This window comes from Macaca nemestrina, chromosome 7 (assembly GCF_043159975.1).
Source record: "Macaca nemestrina isolate mMacNem1 chromosome 7, mMacNem.hap1, whole genome shotgun sequence".
Classification (NCBI taxonomy): Eukaryota; Metazoa; Chordata; class Mammalia; order Primates; family Cercopithecidae; genus Macaca; species Macaca nemestrina.
The window spans coordinates 33,104,380-33,128,713 of record NC_092131.1 but is presented as its reverse complement, the minus strand read 5'-3'; the positions used below and the strand labels follow the sequence as shown (position 1 = coordinate 33,128,713).

At 39.9% G+C, this 24,334-nt stretch overlaps 1 protein-coding gene across 3 annotated transcripts in view; it reads left to right on the top strand.

Moving 5' to 3' along the window:
* The window catches only part of LOC105495818 (YLP motif containing 1), an 80,914-nt gene that overhangs the window by 13,766 nt on the left and 42,814 nt on the right, over window positions 1-24,334 (top strand). For all 3 annotated transcript variants that reach the window (XR_011625726.1, XM_071099841.1, XM_071099842.1), the window contains exons 2-5: window positions 434-670; window positions 2,766-2,945; window positions 3,694-4,685; window positions 20,288-22,405. Coding sequence is in view for 2 of the 3 variants with exons in the window: in XM_071099841.1 (XP_070955942.1) it covers window positions 434-670; window positions 2,766-2,945; window positions 3,694-4,685; window positions 20,288-22,405 (3,527 nt within the window). In the remaining variant the exon portion in view is untranslated. The remainder of the gene's footprint in view (window positions 1-433; window positions 671-2,765; window positions 2,946-3,693; window positions 4,686-20,287; window positions 22,406-24,334) is intronic.

The window sequence follows — 24,334 nt, the reverse complement described above, 5'->3', positions numbered from 1 at the left end:
GGAGCGCTGGAGGAGAAAGAGAGAAGGCAGAGAAGATAGGTAGTACTGTTCGGTTCTATTCATTAATTACAAGACCCTTTTCGATAAATCTGAACAAACTGAAGCCAGGTTAGAAATAAGTAGCTGTGAATACTGAAGGGATTTACCCTGATCATTTATCAAGTTCCAAAAGCATGTGTTTATTAAGAGTACAAAAGCATGTTGAATTAGTATCTATGGTTTAATTTAAATGTATAAATTTGCGGGAGGAACTGAAAATTTTCTGTAGCCTGTGTTTAAGGTCTTGTTAACTTATTTGTCTTCCTCAGTCCAGCTTTGCCTTTGCTTACATATAGACACATGAACACAGACATAAAGATAGCTCCTTGTCAACACCAAGTTGCAGAGATACATGATTGTCAACCAGAATTCTCAAAAATTGTTTCTGTTGTAGGAACAGCAGCAGTATTGGTATCGACAGCACTTGCTCAGTTTGCAGCAGAGGACAAAAGTTCATTTGCCAGGACACAAAAAGGGTCCTGTGGTAGCAAAGGATACACCAGAGCCGGTAAAAGAAGAAGTTACAGTACCTGCCACCAGTCAAGTTCCAGAATCTCCTTCTTCTGAGGAGCCCCCATTGCCACCTCCAAATGAGGAAGTGCCACCTCCTCTCCCACCTGAGGAACCCCAGGTAACCATATAATTAATTATTTAGTGTTTATTAAATTATTTAGCTTTTTTCTGATTCATTTATGTATACTTTTATCATAAATGGATATATATTTTTGTTGCTTTTTTTTTTTTGAGACGGAGTCTCACTCTGTCGCCCAGGCTGGAGTGCAGTGGCCGGATCTCAGCTCACTGCAAGCTCCGCCTCCCGGGTTCATGCCATTCTCCTGCCTCAGCCTCCCAAGTAGCTGGGACTACAGGCGCCCGCCACCTCGCCCGGCTAGTTTTTTGTATTTTTTAGTAGAGACGGGGTTTCACCGTGTTAGCCAGGATGGTCTCGATCTCCTGACCTCGTGATCCACCTGTCTCGGCCTCCCAAAGTGCTGGGATTACAGGCTTGAGTCACTGCGTCTGGCCCTTAGCCACCGCGCCCGGCCCTGTTTTTTAAAGTACCTAGAAAGTTGCATTTGAAATAATCAGATGTCTGTTGTATCAGGTTTATTTATTTATTTATTTATTTATTTTGAGACAGAATCTCGCTCTGTTTACCAGGCTGGAGTGTAGTGGTGTGATCTTGGCTTACTGCAACTTTTGCCTCCCAGGTTCAGGCAATTCTCCTGCCTCAGCCTCTTGAGTAGCTGGGATGACAGGCGCGCACCAAAACAACCAGCTAATTTTTGTATTTCTTAGTAGAGACGGGGTTTCACTGTGTTGGCCAGGCTGGTTTTGAACTCCTGACCTCAAGTGATCTGCCTGCTTCGGCCTCCCAAAGTGCTGGGGTTACAGGCATGAGCCACTGCGCCTGGCCTGTTGTATCAGGTTTAGAAAAGGAAATTTTTCCTAGTTTGAGTGAAGAATTAGATACTCTTCTGAATTGAGTACCTCTAAGCACTAAAGGAAGATGCCAGCATATGTTCATAGTGACAGTACAGGGCAATAGTTGAGTGCTTGAGCTTTTAGAGTCCAGCTACCCAGGCTATAATTCAGGTACTACCACTTGCCGGTAGTGACTGGGCAAATCTGTTAACCATTCTGTGCTTCAATTTACTTCTCTGCGAAATGGGTGTATTCAATAGTAGCTATCACATAGAGGTATTGAGGCATTAAATGTGATAATGTCACTCCTTGTCACTCAGCATAGTGACTGGCACATGGGAGGTTCTTATATTGGTCCAAAGGTCATTGTTCTCTCAAGAGCCTTATATGAAGGGTTTATCAAACCATAATGGTTATATTGTAGTCCATCGGTGAAAAGTGACAAAAAAAGAAAGGGATTTCTCATAGAGTGAAAAGATCTATAACTTAAGGATCACTTGTTTTTGTTTTTTGAGACAGGGTCTCACTCTGTCGCCCAGGCTGGCGTGCAGTGCTGTGATCTCAGCTCACTGCAGCTTCAGCCTCCCAGGCTTAAGTGATCCTCCCACCTCAGCCTTCCAAGTAGTTGGGACCCCTTTTCTTTTTTCTTCTCTTCTCTTTCTTTTCTCTTTCTCTTCTCTTCTTTTCTTTTCTTTCTTTTCTTTCTTTCTTTTCTTTCTTATGGAATCTCACTCTGTTGCCAAGGCTGGAGTGCAGTGGTGCGATTTTGGCTCACTGCAACCTCCGCCTCCCAGGTTCAAGTGATTCTCCTGCCTCAGCCTCCCAAGTAGGTGAGATTACAGGTGCCCGCCACCACACCTGGCTAATTTTTGTACTTTTAGTTGAGACGGAGTTTTACCATATTGGCCAGGCTGGTCTTGGACTACTGACTTCAAGTGATCTGCCCGCCTTGGCCTCCCAAAGTTCTGGGATTACAGGTGTGAGGTGTGGTGCCTGGCCTGGTACCACTTTCTACTAGGAAAATTGTTGTCATATTTAGGAATAATAAGGTTATTATTCTAGTGAAGACTATGGAATTTATAAACTCCTTTGTATTAGTATCCATAATAGTATACATAGAGCTATGTGTTTTATGTAAAGATAGAATAACTGTTCTCAATCCAAAAAGAACTAAAGATAACTGTGTTTGACAGTTAGATGTTTCTGAGTTGTAGGGATTCTGGACTTTGTAATACATTTATAAAATATTTTTGGTTGCTGTTTTATGACTTACATAAAGATGTGTCCTCTTTTATCTTTAGTCTGAGGACCCAGAAGAAGATGCCAGGTTAAAGCAGTTGCAGGCTGCAGCAGCACACTGGCAGCAGCACCAGCAACATCGAGTCGGTTTTCAGTATCAGGGAATAATGCAGAAGCACACTCAGTTACAGCAGATTCTACAACAGTACCAGCAGATTATACAGCCCCCACCGCATATACAGGCAAGTGCTTCCATAGTCCACAAATAGGAAGTTGCCCCAAGACATTGAAATGATTTGTTATTCTTGAAAGATTTAAGTGTGAAAAACAAAAGATATCAACTGTTGACAATTAATTATTTCCCAAGGGGTGCCCAAGTAGTTATCTGCCACATTACCTGGGGGACTGTGGAGGGATGGGTTATTGTAGAGTTTCCTGATCATGTCAACCCAGGCCAGGTGTTAGCTTACTATTGCTAAGGGTCTTAAGAGCTGGAGATTTTAACCATATAGCTACAGGTTAACCTGTGTTTTGCCTATAAACTACTACAGTAACAGATAAGCAAAAAGGCCAAAAACAGCCAACACAAAAAACCTAAGGAAATATACCATAAAAGATACAGTGACTTAGGTACTTGTTTGTCTTGTATCTTTGAGGTGTAATGTTGTGTCTGTATATCTATAATAACATCATTTTTCAAGTTCTTAAAATTATCCATATTAAAAACTTGAAAAATACTTATTGCTAAGATAGGTATTTGCTTTATTGTTTGGTTGGTTTTTCCAACTCTGTGGTAAGTCGTTTAAGCCAAAAGAAGAAAGAAGAAATGATCATCACTCAAAGAACTTGACAAACTTATTCTTAGCCTCCCAGTCTTTAGTGTTCTAATTTCCTAAAGTGTCAAATGCCCTTGATTCATTAAAATTTTAACCTGTGATTAATTCTCTTAATATGAATGTTTTGAAATAGTTTTTATCCTTTTATTTGTAGACCATGTCTGTAGATATGCAGCTGCGGCATTATGAGATGCAGCAGCAACAGTTTCAACATCTTTACCAAGAATGGGAGCGAGAGTTTCAGCTATGGGAGGAACAACTCCATTCCTATCCTCATAAAGATCAGCTTCAGGAGTATGAGAAGCAGTGGAAAACATGGCAGGGACATATGAAAGCCACTCAGAGTTATCTCCAGGAGAAAGTCAATTCATTACAGAACATGAAGAACCAGTATATTGGGAACATGTCAATGCCACCTCCTTTTGTTCCATATTCTCAAATGCCTCCACCTCTACCTACAATGCCCCCTCCAGTGTTGCCTCCTTCATTGCCACCACCAGTGATGCCCCCTGCCCTTCCTGCTACAGTGCCACCACCTGGCATGCCCCCACCTGTTATGCCACCTTCTTTGCCAACCTCTGTTCCCCCACCAGGGATGCCTCCTTCTCTCTCTTCTGCAGGGCCACCTCCAGTTCTCCCCCCACCTTCCCTCTCTTCTGCAGGGCCACCACCAGTTCTTCCCCCACCATCTCTCTCTTCAACAGCACCTCCACCTGTCATGCCCCTCCCGCCATTGTCTTCAGCTACACCTCCTCCAGGAATACCTCCCCCTGGAGTTCCACAAGGGATACCTCCTCAGTTAACAGCAGCCCCAGTTCCACCAGCCTCCAGTTCACAGAGCTCACAAGTTCCAGAGAAACCTAGACCAGCACTGCTTCCTACTCCTGTGTCTTTTGGTTCTGCCCCACCCACAACTTACCATCCTCCATTGCAATCAGCTGGTCCATCAGAACAAGTGAATTCAAAAGCTCCTTTGAGCAAGTCTGCTCTGCCATACAGTTCATTCTCATCCGATCAAGGACTTGGGGAGTCTTCTGCTGCTCCATCTCAGCCTATCACTGCAGTGAAGGACATGCCAGTGAGATCAGGTGGCCTGCTTCCAGATCCTCCTAGAAGTAGTTACTTGGAAAGTCCAAGAGGCCCAAGGTAGGTCTGCTTTTTTCTCTCTTTTTTTTTTGGTTTGGCTATGTTATTGATTTAGGCTATTTGGTTCTCGATGGTATAAAAAGCTTCATTTATACAATTTTTATACTCTCTTTCTACTTATACTGTCTGCTTGTTAGACATCATGTATGTAATCTAGAAAAGGTAACATGCCCCCATTTCTTTGATGTCTCTGCTTTTGTCCTGTCTGTAGAGATTACAGTCCAGAATGAATGTAGTATTGTGGAGTAATGCTTATCATTTTGTATTGACTTACTAGCTTTAAAAATAATATTAAACTGGCCGGGCGCGGTGGCTCAAGCCTGTAATCCCAGCACTTTGGGAGGCCGAGACGGGCGGATCATGAGGTCAGGAGATCGAGACCATCCTGGCTGACACGGTGAAACCCCGTCTCTACTAAAAAATACAAAAAACTAGCCGGGCGAGGTGGCGGGCACCTGTAGTCCCAGATACTCGGGAGGCTGAGGCAGGAGAATGGCGTGAACCCGGGATGTGGAGCTTGCAGTGAGCCGAGATCTGGCCACTGCACTCCAGCCTGGGCGGCAGAGCGAGACTCCGTCTCAAAAAAAAAAAAAAAAAAAAAAAAATATTAAACTTTATCTTTTTTTGCTTTTTCATTCATTTGACAAATAATTGAATTAGCAATTACTATTTGTTAGATAATTTGTTAGTTGTTAGAGATAAAGATGAATAAGCCAATATTCTACTGGCTTGAGGCAATTAAATTTAGCATAAGGTAAGTAGGACTTTTATCCATTCAGCAAATATTTAAGTTCCTGGTCTTGTACTTAGAGCAGTGAATATAACAGAACACATAAAATTCCTGCCCCCATGGAGCTTACATCCTTTGTTTTTTCCCCAGTTAAGGAGATACTTCTGTTTTGCCAGAACCACATATTTAGAAAGAAAACAAATTGCTGGTGTGTAAGTTTTTTCTCTTTACCTTTTAAAAACTCTTAAGTTCATTTTTTCCAAGTTTGTAAAAATAGATTTTTCTCCCCAAGTTGACCTAAATGATAACTTTTCTATGGAAATTATTATTTTTTGAGGCAGGATCTCACTTTTTCACCCAGGCTAGTGTGCAGTGATGCAATTATGGCTCAGTGCAGCCTCGACCTCCTGGGTTCAAGCAGTCCTCCCACCTCAGCCTCCTAGGTGACTGAGACCAGAGGCACGCACCACCATATCTGGCCAATTTTTAAAAAATACTTCATAGAGATGGGGGTCTTCCTATGTTGACCAGGCTGGTCTCAAACTCCTGGGCTCAAGCGATCCTCCTGCCTTCGCCTCCCTGCCTGCCTTGGCCTCCCAAAGTGCTGGGATTACAGGCGTGAGCCACCACACTCAGCCAGAAAAATACTTTTAATCAGTTTTTTTCTCAGTTGGGAATTGTAGTAGAAATGCATACTCCTTATGCAAAATTCAAACATTACAGAAAAGTGTAGAAAAAAGTGAAAGTCACCTAATTCTACCATCTGGAGAGAATCATTTTAAAAATATATGTTACAAAAATGGGATCATACTGAGTAGATTATCTTGTAACTTATTTTTCCACCAATCTGCATATTGCTTAGATTTCCATCTCAATAGATCTACATCATCATTTTTTTTTTCAACCTCATTTTAACATTTGAAAACAAAATATCTTTTATTCCCCAAGTTTATAATTCTGAAAGCAGTGTGGCACAAAAAACTCCACAATCAAAGTTAAGAGAAAGGGGCAATTAACATGAATTCCTCTGTGTACCAAGAAGCCTTGCTGGAGACTTTACACACATTATTATCTCATGGGAGTTTTCTCAACAACCTGTGAAGTAGGCAGATTATTCTGTACTTACCCTTAACAAAATGGCACTGAGAGGATTGGGTAACTTGCTCAGTCAGGATTATTTAGCTGAGTGAGTAGAACCCCATTACAGGTACAGTTGAGTCTAGGGGGTCCCTAAAGCAAAAGCACTATTTAAGCACTGTTTACTGCTGTGATCCAAGCCTATACTGTCAGTGCTTATTTGGCACGTCTATCATCTTGATTTGAATTCGTACTTATCTCTGGGAATGAGCATTGCCTTTTAGATCTGGTGACTAATTTGCTGTCAGAGAAGTACATTCTTAATACCTCATGAAACATACATTTCTTTCTCCCTTGATTTCTGTCATGTTAATATTTTCTCTCTTTGCCTACTAAATCTTGGCTGTGTGAATTTAGGACCTATTTTAAGTTTTTTCTTACTTCAGAAGAAAATAACTTCTGAAGTTAATAATCTCAGTGCTGGGAGGATATTAGCAATTATCTAATATTATATCTGTCTACGGCAACGCACATTTGTATTCCATTTCAGTTTGTTACAAATGGGTCTTGCACATATCTTATTTATTCCTCTTAGTAATATCAGGAGGTAAATAAATACATAAGAAAAGCTGAGATTCAGAGAGGTTGTAAATACATTGCCTCATATAACACAGCTAGTAAATGGTCGAGATGGGATTAGAATCCAAGGACTTCTGATCCACTTTAAGTCCATTGTACTTTCTGTGATGAGCAGTTGTATGCTTGACATTGGCATTGTGATAAGGAACACTGCCATATAAGTCATTGATTCTAGAAAGTTTGTTTTTCACATTGAACCTAAATGTGATTCTTTTAACTTTTATCTGTTGATTCTGGATTTGCCTCTGGAGCAACACAGAATGAATTATCCTATCCCTCTTCTACAGTGTGTCACTACGGTTATTTAAAAACTATTACCCTCATGTCTCCCTCACCCTTCCTTACCCAGTTTGCTCGCCAGTCACAACTCAGATTCTTTTCATCTTAACATTGGTTCTAACCTCCTCCTGCTGTACTGCTCACTGTCCTTTGAAGGGCCTTTGGTTTGTTAGCCTCCTTCAGAATGAACACTTACTTCAGATGCAGAGGACCATGGGCCTAGTACCAACTTCATTATAAATAATGTGCTTATATTATATAGCTTAACAAATTGCTTTTTTGTTTGTTTTTTTCAGCACTCTCACAGTGTTGACTCTTGTTGAGCTGAACATCAATCTAGCTTCCCAGGTCTTTTTCGCATTAGCTTTCATTAAGCCAAGTCTCTCTTATCCCGAACTTGTGTGGTCGGTTTTTTGTTTTTGTTTTTCTTGTTTCTTTTTCTAAGACTTTACCTTTCTTTTTAGATTTTTTTCTAGTTAGGTTTGTACCATCATTTCAGTCTGCTGAAATCTTGGTGAATGATTATATTGTTTTAGGGATGTGATATTGCTCTTCAACATTTTCATCTGCAGCTTTGATAAGGATGACTTTTTAATCCTTGAATTGGATCCTGCTCACATTATCCCCCTTTTTTGAAAACCTTTCCCCACACTAGTTTATGTCATTGCGATTTCAGTCACCCCTCTGCTGCTTTTGCTCACGAAGCCCTTATAGAGTATAGTTTGGGGCTGTTACCCAGGCATAGTTATTTTTCTCCAGTGTAACTAGGTAAAAAATCAGTGGGAAGCTGGTTAGTCAGTGAACATGACTGAGGTAAGAATAATCTATACTATTAAGGAAACCTGTGAACTTTCTTTATTCCTAATTCAGATTTTGCTATCAACATATAACTGATATGGTAAGCCACTTTTTTTTTTTTAAATAATCAAAGCTAAGTAGAAAAACAAGAGTTTAGAACACAGCTAAACAAATTTACTGATAACATGCTGTTACAAATAAAGTACTGTAAATGGCTTTGAGCTTTTGCAAAATCCAGATTTAGGCTGCTTTCTAAAAATGAGATTTCTAAAAAGTCACGTGACAAAACTGCATGACATGTAAATAGCATGTCATGTTGTTGAGCATGTAGGGGAGCTGTTTTGACACTGTGTGTATCATTGGAATCACTCAGTCTTCCAGAAGACTACTGTTGCTCCAGCAAACTGTCATATCAGTGGATGTTGGTTTTCCAGGACCTTTTATTTTTCACATATAATAAAACTTATTGAAAGGTAACAGAGAAGCATGCAATTTTAAGTGTTCAGCTTAGTGAATTTTCACACAATAAAGACACACATTGGCCAGGTGTGATGGCTCACACCTGTAATCCTAGCACTTTGGGAGGCCGAGGTGGGCGGATCATGAGGTTAGGAGTTTGAGACCAGCCTGGCCAATATGGTGAAACCCCATCTCTACTAAAAAATACAAAAATTAGCCAGTGTGGTGACACGTGCCTGTATTCCCAGCTACTTGGGAGGCTGAGGCAGGAGAATTGCTTGAACCTGGGAGGCGCAGGTTGCCTGAGATCATGCCACTGCACTCCAGCCTGGGAGACAGAGTGAGATTCCATCTCAAAAAAAAAAAAAAAAAAAGACACACGTGGTATCACTACTAGATCAAGAAGTAGGAATCACTAATGCCCAAGAAATCTCCCTCATCCCCCCTAGTTATTTTGTAATACCCCAAAGATAACTGTTATACTGAGCTATAGATTAGTTTTGCCTATTTTGAACTTTATATGCGTGAAATAATACCGTACGTACTCGTGAGTCTGGCATCTTTCACTTGACATTGTATTATTGTGAGAGTCATCCACGTTGTGTGTAGTAGTAGTTTGTTTATTCCCGTTCCTGTACAATAGTTCATTGTATGAATATACCACAATATGTTTCTCCATTTTAATATTAATGGTCATTGAAATTTTTTGGTTATTATGAAAAGTGCTGCTGTGTGTCTTTTGATGCTGTATGTGTCTCTTTAGATGTATGTGTTTGTTTGTGTATGTTTAATTTTGTTTGGATATCTATTAAGGATTGGAATTGCCTGATTTACAGAGTATATACATGTTCTGCGTTAATGGGTATTGTTAAATATTTTTCCAAAGTGGTTGTTTCAGTTTATACTCTCACTAGCAGTGTTTCAGTTTTTTTGCATCCTTATCAACACTTGGTATTGTTAAACTTTTAGGATTTAGCAATCCTAGTGGATGTTTAGTGGTATCATGATAATGGATTTAATTTACATTTCCCTGATGACTAATGAGGTTTCACTTTTTTCATTTGATTATTGTTCATTTGGATTTCTTCTTTTATGAAATGCTGATTCAAGTCTTTTTCCCATTTTTTGACTGGGTTTTATGTCTTACTGATTTTGTAGGAGTTGTTAGTATATTCTACACGACAGTTCTTTGTCCATTATATGTATTAGAAATTTCTCACTGCAGGACTTTTTATTTTCTTAATGAGCACTTGAATGTAAATGCTGCAGACCGGGCACAGTGGCTCACGCCTGTAATCCCAGCACTTTGGGAGGCGGACATGGTCAGATCACTTGAGGTCAGGAGTCTGAGACCAGCATGGCCAACACGGTGAAATTCCACCTCTACTAAAAATACAAAAATTAGCCAGGCATGGTGGTGTGCGCTTGTAATCCCAGCCACTTGGGAGGCTGAGGCACAAGAATCACTTGAATACAGAGGTGGAAGTTGCAGTGAACTGAGATCAAGTCACTATACTGCAGCCTGGGCGACAGAGTGACGGAGCGAGAGTGAGACTTCGTCTCAAAAAAAAAGTAAACTCTGCAGTATAACAGTTTGATTTCAGTATACTAGAAAAGTAATCTTTACCATTTACCTTTTAGGTCCAATGGACCCTTTTTATTTTAAAGTTTAAAGTAATTTTACAAATAATTTACAGAATTTAAGAATAAAGGGGCCAGGCATGGTGGCTCACATCTGTAATCTCAGCACTTTGGGAGGCCTAGGCGAGGGGATCACTTGAGGTCAGGAGTTTGAGACCAGCCAGGCCAACATGGCAAAACCCCGTCTCTAGTAAAAGTACAAAAATTAGCTGAGCATGGTTGCGCACACCTGTAATCCCAGCTACTCAGGAGGTTGAGGCATGAGAATTGCTTAAGCTGGGAGGCAGAGGTTGCAGAACTGTGCCACTATACTCCAGCCTGGATGACGGAGTGAGAGTCTGTCTCAAAAGTAAAAACAAAATAAAATAAAGGGATAGCGAAAAATGTTAAAGACAAACTCTTCTCATCCATTAAATTTGGGCACACAAACATCTTAAAAGATGAAATAATTCTGTCACATATACTCTTAGCAAATTGAGATGGTCCAGGTTCTTGCCACAAAATATGTGATAAGATAAGGTTTATCCTGTTTAATAACTAAGTGGATTACTGCACCACATTTTCTTTCTGTTCTTAGAAACATATTGTCAGCTGGTCATGGTGGCCCACACCTATAATTCCAGCCCTTTGGGGGACTGAGGCAGGAGGATTGCTTGAGTTTAGGAATTTGAGACCAGCTTGGGCAACATAGTGAGACCCTGTCTCTACAAAAAGTAAAAAATTAGCCTGGATTGGTGGCATGTGCCTGTGGTCCCAGTTATGTGGGAGGCTGAGGTGGGAGGATTGCTTGAGCCTGGGAGGTCAAGGCAGCAGTGAACTGTGCACTGCACTCCAGCCTAGGCAATAGAGTGAGATCCTGACTCAAAAAAAAGAAAAGTAATCCCAAGGCTATAAATATTATTATTTACTTTTTCTTCTGTCTTTTATTTCTTTAACCTTTTATTTTTAAATCAGTACTCTATATAGAACTGATTTTATATAGTGTGAGGTAGGGATCAATGTTTATTATTTTCCAAATAACTATCCAGTTCACCCGAACACCATTTACTGAAGAAGTCATCCCTACTACTTTGCAGTGACTTCATCATAAATCCAGTGTTTAAATGTGTTTGTTTCTGGACTCTTCATTCCCGTGGTCTATTTGTCTGTCTTTGCATTAGTGTCATATTGTTTTAATTACTGTAGCTTTACAATAAATTTATCTGTTAGTGTAGGTCCTCCAGTTCTGTGCTTCTAGATGAGGGATTGGCAAGCTTTCTTTCTCTTTTCTTTTTTTTTTTTCTTTTTCTTGAGATGGAGTCTGGTTTTGTTACGCAGGCTGGAGTACAGTGGCCCTCACTGCAACCACTGCTTCCTAGGTTCAAGCGATTCTCCTGTCTCAGCCTCCCAAGTAGCTGGGATTACAGGCATGTGCCACCATGCCTGGCTAATTTTTGTATTTTTAGTAGAGATGGAGTTTCACCATTTTGGCCACGTTGGTCTTGAACTCCTGACCTCAGGTGATCCGCCTGCTTTGGCCTCCCAAGGTGCTGGGATTACAGGCGTGAGCCATTGTGCCTGGCCTGGCAAGCTTTCTATAAAGGGCCAGATGGTAAATATTTGTAGGCCTTGTGGGTCACATTTGGTCTCTGTTAAATATTTTTGTTTCTTTGTTTTCTTTTTCCTTTTTTTTTTCACATTTAAAAAAAATTTTATTGAGACAGGGTCTTTACTCTGTTGCCTAGGCTGGAATGCAGCAGCAGGATCATAACTCATTACAACTTTGACCTCCTGGGCTCAAGCATTCCTCCCACATCAGCCTCCTGTGTAGCTGGAACTGCAGGCGTGTCCCACCATGCTTGGCTACTTTATTTTTTGTAGAGGTGGATCTGCCTATGTTGTCCAGGCTGGTCTCGAACTCCTGAGCTCAGGCCATCTGCCCGCCTTGGCCTTCCAAAGTGTTGGGATTACAGGCATGAGCCACCATGTACAGCCTTTTTTTTTTTTTTTTTAAACCTTCAAGAATGTAAAAAAGATCGCTTTTAACTGTGTTTGGAACATAGACCATAGTTTGCTGCCCCCTGTTCTAGATTGTCTTGATTATTCTTATTAGAATCAGCTTGTCAGTTTTCAAAAACCTGCTGGAATTTTGATGAGCATTGCATAGAATCCATTGACCATTTGGAGGAAGAATTGAAATCTTTATAATATCAAGGCTTCTGATCAGTCACAACTACGTTTCGACTGGCTTTAGGATTGGAATTGTGGACTTCTTCCATTCTATAGCTATCTTACTAGGATTAGTAAGGGACTGTGAGTGCTATAGGTTTTCTTTATATTTCCATTTGTTATGATTGTTCCTGTTTATAGTGATTACTTATCTTTGGGAATTTTAATTTTAGGACCTTGGTTATATATATTTAGAAAACAGGTGCTATTTCACATGAAAACAAAACAGGAAGGAATTTTAATTCCAGAATTTCGTATCTTGTAATTCCCATGGTTTGTTAATTTTAGTATGTTTCTGCAAATAGTAGAATACAGAAAATACCTTCTTTAAAAGTATTTGTATAACTGCATCATACCTCTTACGTTTTTACGTTTTGGAGTTTTATATCAAATTTTGAAATTTTTATAATTCTAAGGTATTTATACCTAGTTTTAGGGGTTTTTAAAGGGAGTGTATAACACACTTTACAAATAAACACTTTCTAAATACTTAAAACAAATATTTGCTTATTTTTCTTTTCATCTGACCAATGTACAATGCATGCGTTTTTATGTGATTGTATTCAGTGAATTTATGTAATGTTTCTACTATATTTTAAATACATGTTTTTACATGTCAAAAGGATCATAGTATTTCATTATATTGATTTAAAGGTGGCTTATTTTCATACAGATTTTTAATATGAGTATCTCTTGATATATTTGTTAAAAATGCTTAAAAGGTCTCTAGTTTTATAAATGAAAATAGTTTTGAGTCTGTTATTTTGTTACATCTTTGAACTTTGAAAATTTGAAAGTCCAGTAATAGCCAGGTGCAGTGGCTCATGCCTGTAATCCTAGCACTTTGGGATGCTGAGGCAGGTGGATTGCTTGAGCTCAGGAATTTGAGACCAGCCTGAGCAATTTGGTGAATCTCCATCTCTACCAAAAATACAAAAATTAGCCGACCCTAGTGACATAAAAAATTAACCAGGCATGGTAGCAGGCACCTGTGGTCCCAGATACTTGGAGGACTGAGGTGGGAGGATCGCTGGAACCCAGAAAGTCTAGGTTGCAGTGAGCTGTGATCACACCACTGCATTCCAGCCTGGGTGACAGAGTGAGACCCTGTCTCAGAAAAGGGCAAAAAAAAAAAAAAAAAAAAAATAGTGATACATATTTGCCGTTTATATGTAGTGTTGAAATTGTATTTCAGATGGTTTCAATATTTTCTGGCCCCCAGAATGAAAATAAAATGATAGGCCTTGGCTGTTGGTCAGCAATTTGGTCTGAAAACAAAGCACCCTACCCTTTCAACTCTTTTGCCATGTCCTCTTATCTGCACACCTTTTAATGCCTCCTAAGTCCTTTGTCCTTTCCTCTGGCTTTTACACATGCTCTTTTCTTTGTCTGGAATTCCCTTCTTGCCATTCTTTGCTTTATTTATTCCTATTTTTCCTGCCCTGGAGCAAGCACTTCAGTAATTACAGATCGGGATTCTTTAATGCAGTCAGACATTGAGAATACTTTGGATAGCAAGACAAACATGTTCCATATTTGTCAAATTCTGTTCTAATTGTCGAGTTAATTGTCTCACTCTTCCTGTGGACGGTGAACTCCTTGAGGTTAGGCATGACTGTCTTTTTAGCACCAGCACATTACCTGACAATCAGTAGGTGTTCAATAAAAGTTGCTTCTTCCAAAATGTCAGTCATGGATAAAATTCTCAAGGCATTCACAATTTTGTTAGGAGAGACTTTGCTCCTACTTAGAATTTGATTAGAATACTAGATAACGTTGATAAGGTCTCTCATGGACTCTTGTACATTGTGGAAGATAGTCTTATCACTTACATGAACAAATAATTGCTGCATTTAATACATAGCAAATGACTTTATACAACTTTGATCCAATATATTATTGAAGCACTTTGAATTAATAAGTGTAATTCCAAGAAAGGAACCAAACCTTCATAAACCCTAAAGTGGCATACTTTTTTTCCTTCTGTAAATATATACTCTCCATCCTTACTTAGCATTGTGTTGTATATACTTTGACAAGTTCCTGGTCACCTTCTTTCCCCTTTGTCCATTATAGCTCTGCCAAAGCTTCACTACTTCACATAGACCGTCTACTCTAGTGCTGCTTTCTCGATGTTAGCAAACGTTTTTATTTTGCATTATATTTATAATTTAGCTTCCTGCCTCACAGGAAATCAAGTCTACCTATCAAGCTCAGTAAAACATCTCACTTCTAACCCTTAGCTGTACTTACCATGCTCATCACCTTGTAGTCTCAGGAGAACCAGCCCTTCTGATGAGGGCTAATCCTCTCTCTGTGCCCTTTAAAGAGATAACAGTTTACATTTTTATCAAAGTGATTCATATGCATGGTTTAAAAAAAACTGGGCCAAATGGCCACCCACTGCCTCATCCCCATGCCCCCCAAATGTTTTTTCCAATGGCATCCTCTTTTAGTTATTTAGCTGTTTCTTTTGGTCGCCATCTTCATAGCACTAAATAATTATGCTGCTCTTTTCACGACTTACACACTTACACATTTTAGATATTATATATTTATTTAACTGTCCTGAAAAATAAAGTTTTCGTTCTTCCTCGACACTCTGCCATATGGGTGTTAACTACAGCATTCCCCTTGACGATCCTCCAGAATGTGATTTGCTATTTATCGAATCTCATGGCTTCCTGTTACCATTCAGTCCCTCTATTTCCTGGAGGGCATGCTCAGGTAACTTGCTAAGGAAGTGTGGGTGAGGGGTAAATTTTCTTAGTCATCCTGTATCTGACAATGTCTTTATTCTAATCTCACACTTGCTTGCTAATTTGAATATAGAATTTGATGTTGGAGATAATTATTCCTCAAGGTTTTACGATCATTGTTCTATTTTGTTCTGTCACCTTGTGTAGGTGTTATGCCGTTCTGATTCTTTTCCTGTTTTGGTGACCTGCTCTCTCCCAAACTTAAAAAATCTCTGGTATTCTGAAATTTCAGTGTTTTTTGTTTTCTTATTTAGTTTTATTAATTGTACTGAGTACTCAGTATGCTGGACTCTTTCTATCTAGAGATTGGAATCTCTTAACTCTGGGATATTTGTTTGTGCTATTTATTCATTAATTTTTTTTCTCTCATTTTCTGTTTCTGGAACTCTTCATTAGCAGGATTTTGGATCTGTTGGATTATCTTTGTGTCTTTTATCTTACATTTTGTTATATTTCCTGAGATACTTTAACTTCTAATCCTTTTATTGTATCTTTTATTTTGAGAATTGGAAAATTTTTTTCTGTGGTTCTTTTGGTGTTGATCTTTTTTATAAATAGCACATTGTTTTTGATTTATAGATACAGTCTCTTTAAGAATCTCTCTGAGGATAACAATTTGAGTTGAAAGTTCTTTTCTGCTTTTTGCATTCTATTTTCTCCAAATTCAGATCCTATTTATCTTTAGTTTTTCTTTCATTTTGGACGTGTTCCTCAAATATCTAGCAATCCTTGGCTGTCTATTTATGTTTAAGCATGGAAGACACTGACAGACTGATTGGGAGCTCTGTGTATGGGAGGGGTTTGTTACCTGTCACGTTTCTGCTTTATGTGAATAGGGTAAGGAACTGTCACTACTCCTAGGGGACTCTCAAATTCAAGGATTTAAGAGACATTCAGCCTAAGGAAAGGCTGGTTGATGGTTCTGAATGTAGATTTACATATTTTTAGCCCCAAGTTTTACTCCTTTCCTTCCCTAGCACCCCCTAGTGTCTGAGAATCCTGACCCTCTTTGATGTTCTCTGGGCAAGCCCACCTCCTTTTGATTTTATCCCCTTCTGCCATCAGTACTCTAAACTGACTTCTTCCTCCTCTGTAAGTTACCGCTCTTATTTGTTCTTTGTCTTTCAGAATTTACAGACAAGATTCTCATCTTCTGATTACCCCCTCTCTCTGTTTATTATGGATTTGTGTATTTTTAAGTTCCTTGCAATGGGTTTGTAAAAGGTCAACTTGGCTAGGCTGAACTACATTTCCCAAAATTCCCTCTCTCTCTGTCCCCCTCTCTCTCTGTCTCTCTTTTTTTTTTTTTTTTTTTTTTTTTGAGACGAAGTCTCACGCTGTCACCCTGTCTGGAGTGCAATGGCCTCGGCTCACTGAATTCTCCACCTCTTGGGTTCAAGTGATTCTCCTGCCTCTGCCTCCTGAGTAGCTGGGATTAGAGGCGCACACCACCATGCCCAGCTTAAGTTTTCTATTAGTAGAGACAGGGTTTCACCATATTGGCCAGGCTGGTCTCAAACTCCTGACCTCCAGTGATCCACTCGCCTCCGCTTCCCAAAGTGCTAGAATTACAGGCGTGAGCCAGTGTGCGTGGCCGCCTTTCCCATATGTTTCTGATTAAATTGGGTCACAGGGAGATTTTCACACCCAACATGAGGCATTTATTCCTGGACAACCAAAAACATTTTAACTCTTTCCCCAGAAGAGCACAAAAAGTCTTTTTCTTTGTCTTTAGGATAATATTAGTTCATCCTTCTCCTACCTGACTCACATTCCCTCTTTCATGTTCTGTAACTTAAATACTGAAATAATAAAGTTAACTATTAACACATATTATGTTAGATAATAAGAAAGAAAAACAAATGAACCAAAAAATATTTGGTTAATACACACACACACACAAACACACATACATATTTAAACACATATATATCAAGCAAGAAATACTTGTAACTATTGTAGTCTGTATTTCTGCAATGGTCATGTGGTCATAGCTGGTATATATGTTCTTCCACTACTCATTCCATATTCCCTTTGCTCTAAGTAAGTACCTCAGCCGGTCCTGATTCCTTATCTGATGGGGTGACCCAGGCTTTCATTCTTGAAAGATATGGGCTATTAGCAGGTTCTTTCTGAATTAGTTCTGCTATTTGCAGTTCTACAATACCCTTTGCAATTTTCCATAGACTTGAATCTCAGTACATGGGAAATACTAAGAGATGTCCTAGAGGATCTCTTGCATTTCGGACGTACTCTACTTCACCTGTATTGTGTGGTAGTAACCCAAATTCCCCTTGAAAGTTAGGATCAATCATCCCCAGTGAATACAGTAACCCTGTCTCCATTGCCTCTTGATTTGAAACTTCCGAATAAAGTTGGGGTCTCAACTTCAGGTTAGTGGAATCATTTGTTGTGTCCCCTAGTGGAAGTATTCATCTCTCTGAAACTAGACTTTTAGAACAACAAAGCCTAAAGTCACAGGAATAGGAAATAAATATTTTGCCAACACTGAATTTATTAGTCTTCATTGATTTCCCAAAGAAATGAAAGAAAAAGCCTCCTAGCACTCATTAAAGGCATGAAAGGCATCGCTGTCTACTACTCAGTCATCTAAGCCAGAAACCTTGGAATCATCTTAAATTCTTCTCTTGGCCGGGCGCGGTGGCTCAAGCCTGTTATCCCAGCACTTTGGGAGGCCGAGACGGGCGGATCACGAGGTCAGGAGATCGAGACCATCCTGGCTAACACAGTGAAACCCCATCTCTACTAAAAAATACAAAAAACTAGCCGGGCGAGGTGGCGGGCGCCTGTAGTCCCAGCTACTCGGGAGGCTGAGGCAGGAGAATGGCGTAGACCCGGGAGGCGGAGCTTGCAGTGAGCTGAGATCCGGCCACTGCACTCCAGCCTGGGCGACAGAGCGAGACTCCGTCTCCAAAAAAAAAAAAAAAAAATTCTTCTCTTACCACTATCATTTTATTTCTACTGGTGACAAAATCTTACCAATTCTACCTTATTTTACATCTCTCACTTTTATCCCCTCCTCTGCATTCTCATATCAGTCATTGCCTTAGGCTAGGCATCACCTTCACTTATCCAAATTGTAGAGATAATCTTTAAACTTTTTGTTTCTGTCTACTGTTTTTCTGCTAAAGCAATCTTTTTAAAATCAGACTATATTTAGTGGCTCTAAGTGCTTATAAGGTGACACCAAACCTCCTTAACCAGCCGAATTAATTTGTCTGTTATAATCGAGATCCAAGTCAGATGGCTTTAACAAGTTAGAAGTTTATTCTCTCTTAGGACTTAGATGATGGCTCAGGAATCCAGTTCCTTCTGATTTACCTGGTCCTGGATATTTCACCACCATGTCATAACCAGCATGAAAAAGGAAATCGTGAAGAGGAGGATGTGCTCTTTCCTTTAAGGGGACAACCCAGAGGATGTGCAAATCATTTTCACTCTCAGCTCCTTGGCCAAAACTTGGCTCTCAGTTCTAGCTGCAAGAGATATTGAGAAAGAGAGTCTCTTGTGTGGGGAGCCTTGTGTCTAGCTGAAAACAGGAGGCCTGTTATTGTAGATAAGTGGGGAATGGGTATTGGAAGACCACCAGTAGTCTCTGCCACATGAGGCATACACAGTCTTCTGGAGAGTGATCCTTGCTTACTCCTTTATTTTATTTTTTAGTGTGCTGCTTTTCCACACTTCCCTCTTTATCAGCTCTCTTGACTCTGTTTCCCCTTTGCATTAGCCATGCTAAACTATTTGCACTTCCAAACATGCTCTGCTGATACGTGTTTCTCTGCCTTTCCTCATCGTGTTTCCTTAGCTTGAGGTGCCCTTGCCACATACTTTCGTCATCTCCAGCTCATTCTGTCAGCTTTATTTCAGAGAATTTGTCTTTCAAGACTCAACATAAGCCTCTCCAATTCTGTTGTCCTTATTGTATACACATAGACTTGAGACATTACACCTCTTGATATTTATTTACACTTAGATTATCTTTATATTTGGTTGTAAACTCTTTGAGGGCACAGATGACATTTTATTCTTGTATCTCTTGGATGTAATGTAATGCCTGACAGATAGGGGATGTGTTATCTCTTTACTGGATAAGAAAGTGGGTTCATAGCAAAAATAACTGTGCAGACTTTTTAAAATGTCAGAGCCTACTCTTAAGATAGGGTTGCTGTTTCTTTTCTTTTTTTTTTTTTTTTTTTTTTTAACTTTTTTTTTATTGAAATGTTAGTGCCAGCTCTAACAATATAATCATCCTGTATTTTCTTGTTTGTCTTTTCATATTTAGTTTTTAGTTACAATTTAATTCCAGAAGTGCTCAGTTATGGTATTTGTTAATTTTTTTCTCTTTAAAATGAGTAGCCTTTCCTGTCTCCTAATATTTATAATTGCTTTTTTTTTTTTTTTTTTTTTTTAAGATGGAGTCTCACTCTTGTCACCCAGGCTAGAGTGCAATAGTGTGATCTCAGCTCACTGCAACCTCTGCCTACTAGGTTCAAGTGATTCTCCTGCCTCAGCCTCCGAAGTATCTGGGATTATAGGCACCTGCCACCACACCTGGCTAAATTTTTTTTTTTTTTTTTTTTTTAAGTAGAGACAGGGTTTCACCATGTTGGCCAGGCTAGTCTCGAACTCCTGATCTCAGGTGATCCGGCTGTCTCTGCCTCCCAAAGTGCTGGGATTACAAGTGTGAACCACTGTGCCTGGCCTGTAATTGTTTTTTAACTGTTCAGTGTATCAGTGACTTGCTGCAGGAGATGTGTTGAAGTAAATTAGATAATACTGACATGATTTCCAACACCTGTCCTAAGACCTTCTGAGCACTGCCACCTTAACATACTGGTTCAAAGATATTGGTGACTCAGGATTTATTTAATGACTGAAAAGAGTCATTGTTGTAAACAAATTCTAAGGCAAGAGTGCCTTAAATATTCTTACATGGAGAATTTTTTTTTCTGCTTTACTGTCTTGAGTAATATCTTTTGTTTTACTTGTAGATTTGATGGTCCTCGAAGATTTGAGGATTTAGGGTCAAGGTGTGAAGGACCGAGACCCAAAGGGCCTCGTTTTGAAGGAAATCGCCCCGATGGGCCAAGACCCAGATATGAAGGTCACCCAGCAGAGGGCACTAAAAGCAAATGGGGAATGATTCCCCGGGGGCCAGCATCTCAATTTTATATTACCCCCAGTACATCCCTAAGTCCTCGACAGAGTGGACCACAATGGAAAGGCCCCAAACCAACTTTTGGACAGCAACATCAGCAGCAACCTAAGTCACAAGCAGAACCTCTTTCAGGAAACAAAGAACCATTAGCAGACACCAGTAGTAACCAGCAGAAGAATTTTAAAATGCAATCAGCTGCATTTTCCATTGCTGCAGATGTAAAGGATGTCAAGGCGGCTCAGTCAAATGAGAATCTAAGCGACTCTCAACAGGAGCCACCTAAAAGCGAAGTCTCGGAAGGGCCCGTAGAGCCTTCTGATTGGGACCAGAATGCTCAAAATATGGAGACTCAAATCGACAAAGCCCAAGCTGTTACTCAGCCTGTACCCCTTGCAAATAAGCCTGTACCTGCTCAATCTGCTTTTCCTTCAAAAACAGGGGGGATGGAGGGAGCAGCAGCAGTAGCAACATCATCATTAACAGCAGATAATGATTTTAAACCTATGGGTATTGGTCTACCCCATTCAGAAAACAACCAAGATAAAGGCCTGCCTCGGCCAGATAATAGAGATAATAGATTAGAAGGCAATAGAGGCAGTAGCTCATCTTACAGAGGTCCTGGGCAAAGCAGAATAGAAGACACACGGGATAAAGGTCTAGTAAACAGAGGTCGCGGCCAGGCAATCAGTCGAGGCCCAGGATTGGTCAAGCAAGAAGACTTTCGGGATAAGATGATGGGTAGAAGAGAAGACAGTAGAGAGAAGATGAACAGAGGAGAAGGTAGCCGGGACAGAGGGTTGGTGAGACCTGGAAGCAGTCGGGAGAAAGTGCCAGGTGGTCTGCAAGGGAGCCAGGACAGGGGTGGAGCTGGCAGTCGAGAAAGGGGACCACCTCGGAGGGCTGGCAGTCAGGAGAGAGGACCTCTTCGAAGGGCTGGGAGTAGAGAGAGAGTACCACCCCGAAGAGCTGGGAGCAGGGAGAGAGGACCACCTCGAGGGCCTGGCAGTCGAGAAAGGGGACTGGGAAGATCAGAGTTTGGTCGTGATAGAGGTCCATTCAGACCAGAACCAGGAGATGGTGGGGAAAAAATGTATCCATATCACCGAGATGAGCCTCCTAGGGCTCCATGGAACCATGGAGAAGAGCGAGGGCATGAAGAGTTTCCATTAGATGGTAGAAATGCTCCAATGGAACGAGAAAGACTCGATGACTGGGATAGAGAGAGATACTGGAGAGAATGTGAACGTGACTATCAAGATGATACACTAGAGCTCTATAACAGAGAGGACAGGTTCTCGGCACCACCATCTCGGTCTCATGATGGAGATAGGCGAGGCCCTTGGTGGGATGATTGGGAGAGAGACCAGGATATGGATGAGGACTACAATAGGGAAATGGACAGGGACATGGACAGGGATGTGGATCGGATTGGAAGACCCATGGATATGTATGATAGAAATTTGGATAATGAGTGGGACAGAGATTATGGGAGACCACTGGATGAACAAGAATCACAGTTTCGTGAACGGGATATTCCATCTCTTCCACCTTTACCGCCCCTCCCACCTCTTCCACCTTTGGATAGATATCGGGATGATAGATGGAGAGAAGAAAGAAATCGAGACCATGGGTATGATCGAGATTTCCGTGATAGGGGTGAGTTGAGGATTCGAGAGTATCCAGAAAGAGGAGATACATGGCGGGAAAAGCGAGATTATGTTCCTGACAGAATGGACTGGGAAAGAGAACGGTTGTCAGACAGATGGTACCCATCTGATGTGGATAGACATTCCCCCATGGCGGAACATATGTCCTCCTCACATCATTCCTCAGAAATGATGGGGTCCGATGCAAGCTTAGACTCTGACCAAGGCCTTGGAGGGGTAATGGTTCTCAGTCAGAGGCAGCATGAAATCATTTTGAAAGCTGCACAAGAACTGAAAATGCTTCGGTAAGTTGACTCCTTCAGATCATTTCTTTTAATAAAAACCACATTCAGACTGCTCTTTTTAAAGTGATATATATTTGAATGGAATCATTTTACTTCAAGTTCTTGTCACATACTTTTAATTTATATTTCTGGTCATTCAGTGCTGTTTTAGGGTTAGGATGGGTATTTAGGAACTGTGTTAATGATAAACTTATGCCCTAAGATGTGAAAATTGACTGCTCTCTTGGCCTTTGTAGATGTGTTGCTGGCATGCCATGCCTGTGCATGTTTCAAGTGTCAAACTTCAACTTTTCAGTGCTCTGGATTTCACAGGGTTCATGTGTAACCTTCATTTTTTCCAGTAAGCAGTTTGTTCTTTGGTATTAGATCTAATAGACTTTCTATTCACTAATCATTGGTATAACTTTGGAAAGTGCTGTATTTTTCTTTGTTGAAGCTAAGAATGGTTTGCTTAGGAGCATCCTCAGATTTGTTTAACTATTGATGCTTTCTTTTGGGGATGTTTTATCTTTCATTATAACTAAAAGCAGATATTTCTCCTTGAGGATGTTACTTGTTTCTACATAACCAAATGTTTTCTTTGTGAAATGGAATATAGGATTTCTTGACTTACAATCAACTATGTATAGGTATCTACATAATTTTCCTCTTTTCCTGTAGTAACATTAATAACAAAAGCTAACATTTACTGCATGCTTACTCTGGGCCAGGAACTGTACTAAGTGTGTTGTATATAATAACTCATTTAATCCTTAAACCAACTGTATCTTGGGATAGGAATTTAGAAGTCAGTGACAGATTGCAAGCTTTTTTAAAGCAATTTTTTTGAGAAAGTCAATTAATGATTAGGTTTTGATAGATTCCAATGTATCATATTTCTTCCATTTTTCAATTCTGGTTTACAGTTGTGGATCTTACCAATAAATTATAACTTAAACTTTAGAACTAGGAAAGAAAAATATGGTGAAGAAAAGGTAATGATGAAAGACCAGGTACGGCAGGTTTGTGTGGTCTATAGCTGAGAGGTTTATTTTTTCCAGATTACTCATGAAGAAAATGTGGAAAGCATGCTATAGAGTATTTAGCTACTACACTATTCACTTTTAAGTTATAGATACCTTCAATTTTAATTTAACACCTACCATGTAACTGGGCACTTGCTAATAATTGAGTGTATATATTATGTCAGTCTGTCTATCTCAAAGGCCTGCAAAGATAAGGTAGTATTATCCCCACTTCACAAATGACCCTAAAGTTCAAAGAGGTTAAGTTCACTTGGCTAGTAAGTGGCAAACCTGGCCTTTGAACTCAATCTGTCTAAAACTCTAAAATCTGTGTTGTTTATGGAGCATACCAAGCTGATTGGTGATGTTAAGCTGCCAAAGTTTCTTTCTTTTTCCTTTTGAAATTTCTTTTTAATTCATTATTGCTTTGCATGGCAATGCTGGACAAAAGGTGCTGCTGCTGTGTCATCCTTTTTTTAAAGCTTTCTAGGCAACATGAACATAATTAAACAATATATAGGGAGTGATGGATAATGTGGTCATAGCCAAATACAAGTAGTTTATGTTGTGTCAGTGTAAAGTCATAAGGAGTATCGTAAGGGATGTGATGATGGGATTTATGTGAGCAGTAAATAATCTTACATACTTGACCCTTACTTTGTGGTCCCTTGTTTGTGAACCCTCATTTGGGTCACTTACTTTAATGTAGGGAGAAAATTATAAAAGGTCTTAAAAAGTTGTAGTGAATTTTACCCATGTTTAAGGTAGGCATTGTGAAGAAAAGTAAAAGTATTTTCATCAGAAATTTAAATAAAAAACTGAAGGGTTACGTAATTATCTTCAGGAATATGAAATGTTGTTTTTAAAGGTATAGACTGACAATTGTTCTCACCATCTACAGCAGGGGCCATAAATTAAAATGTCC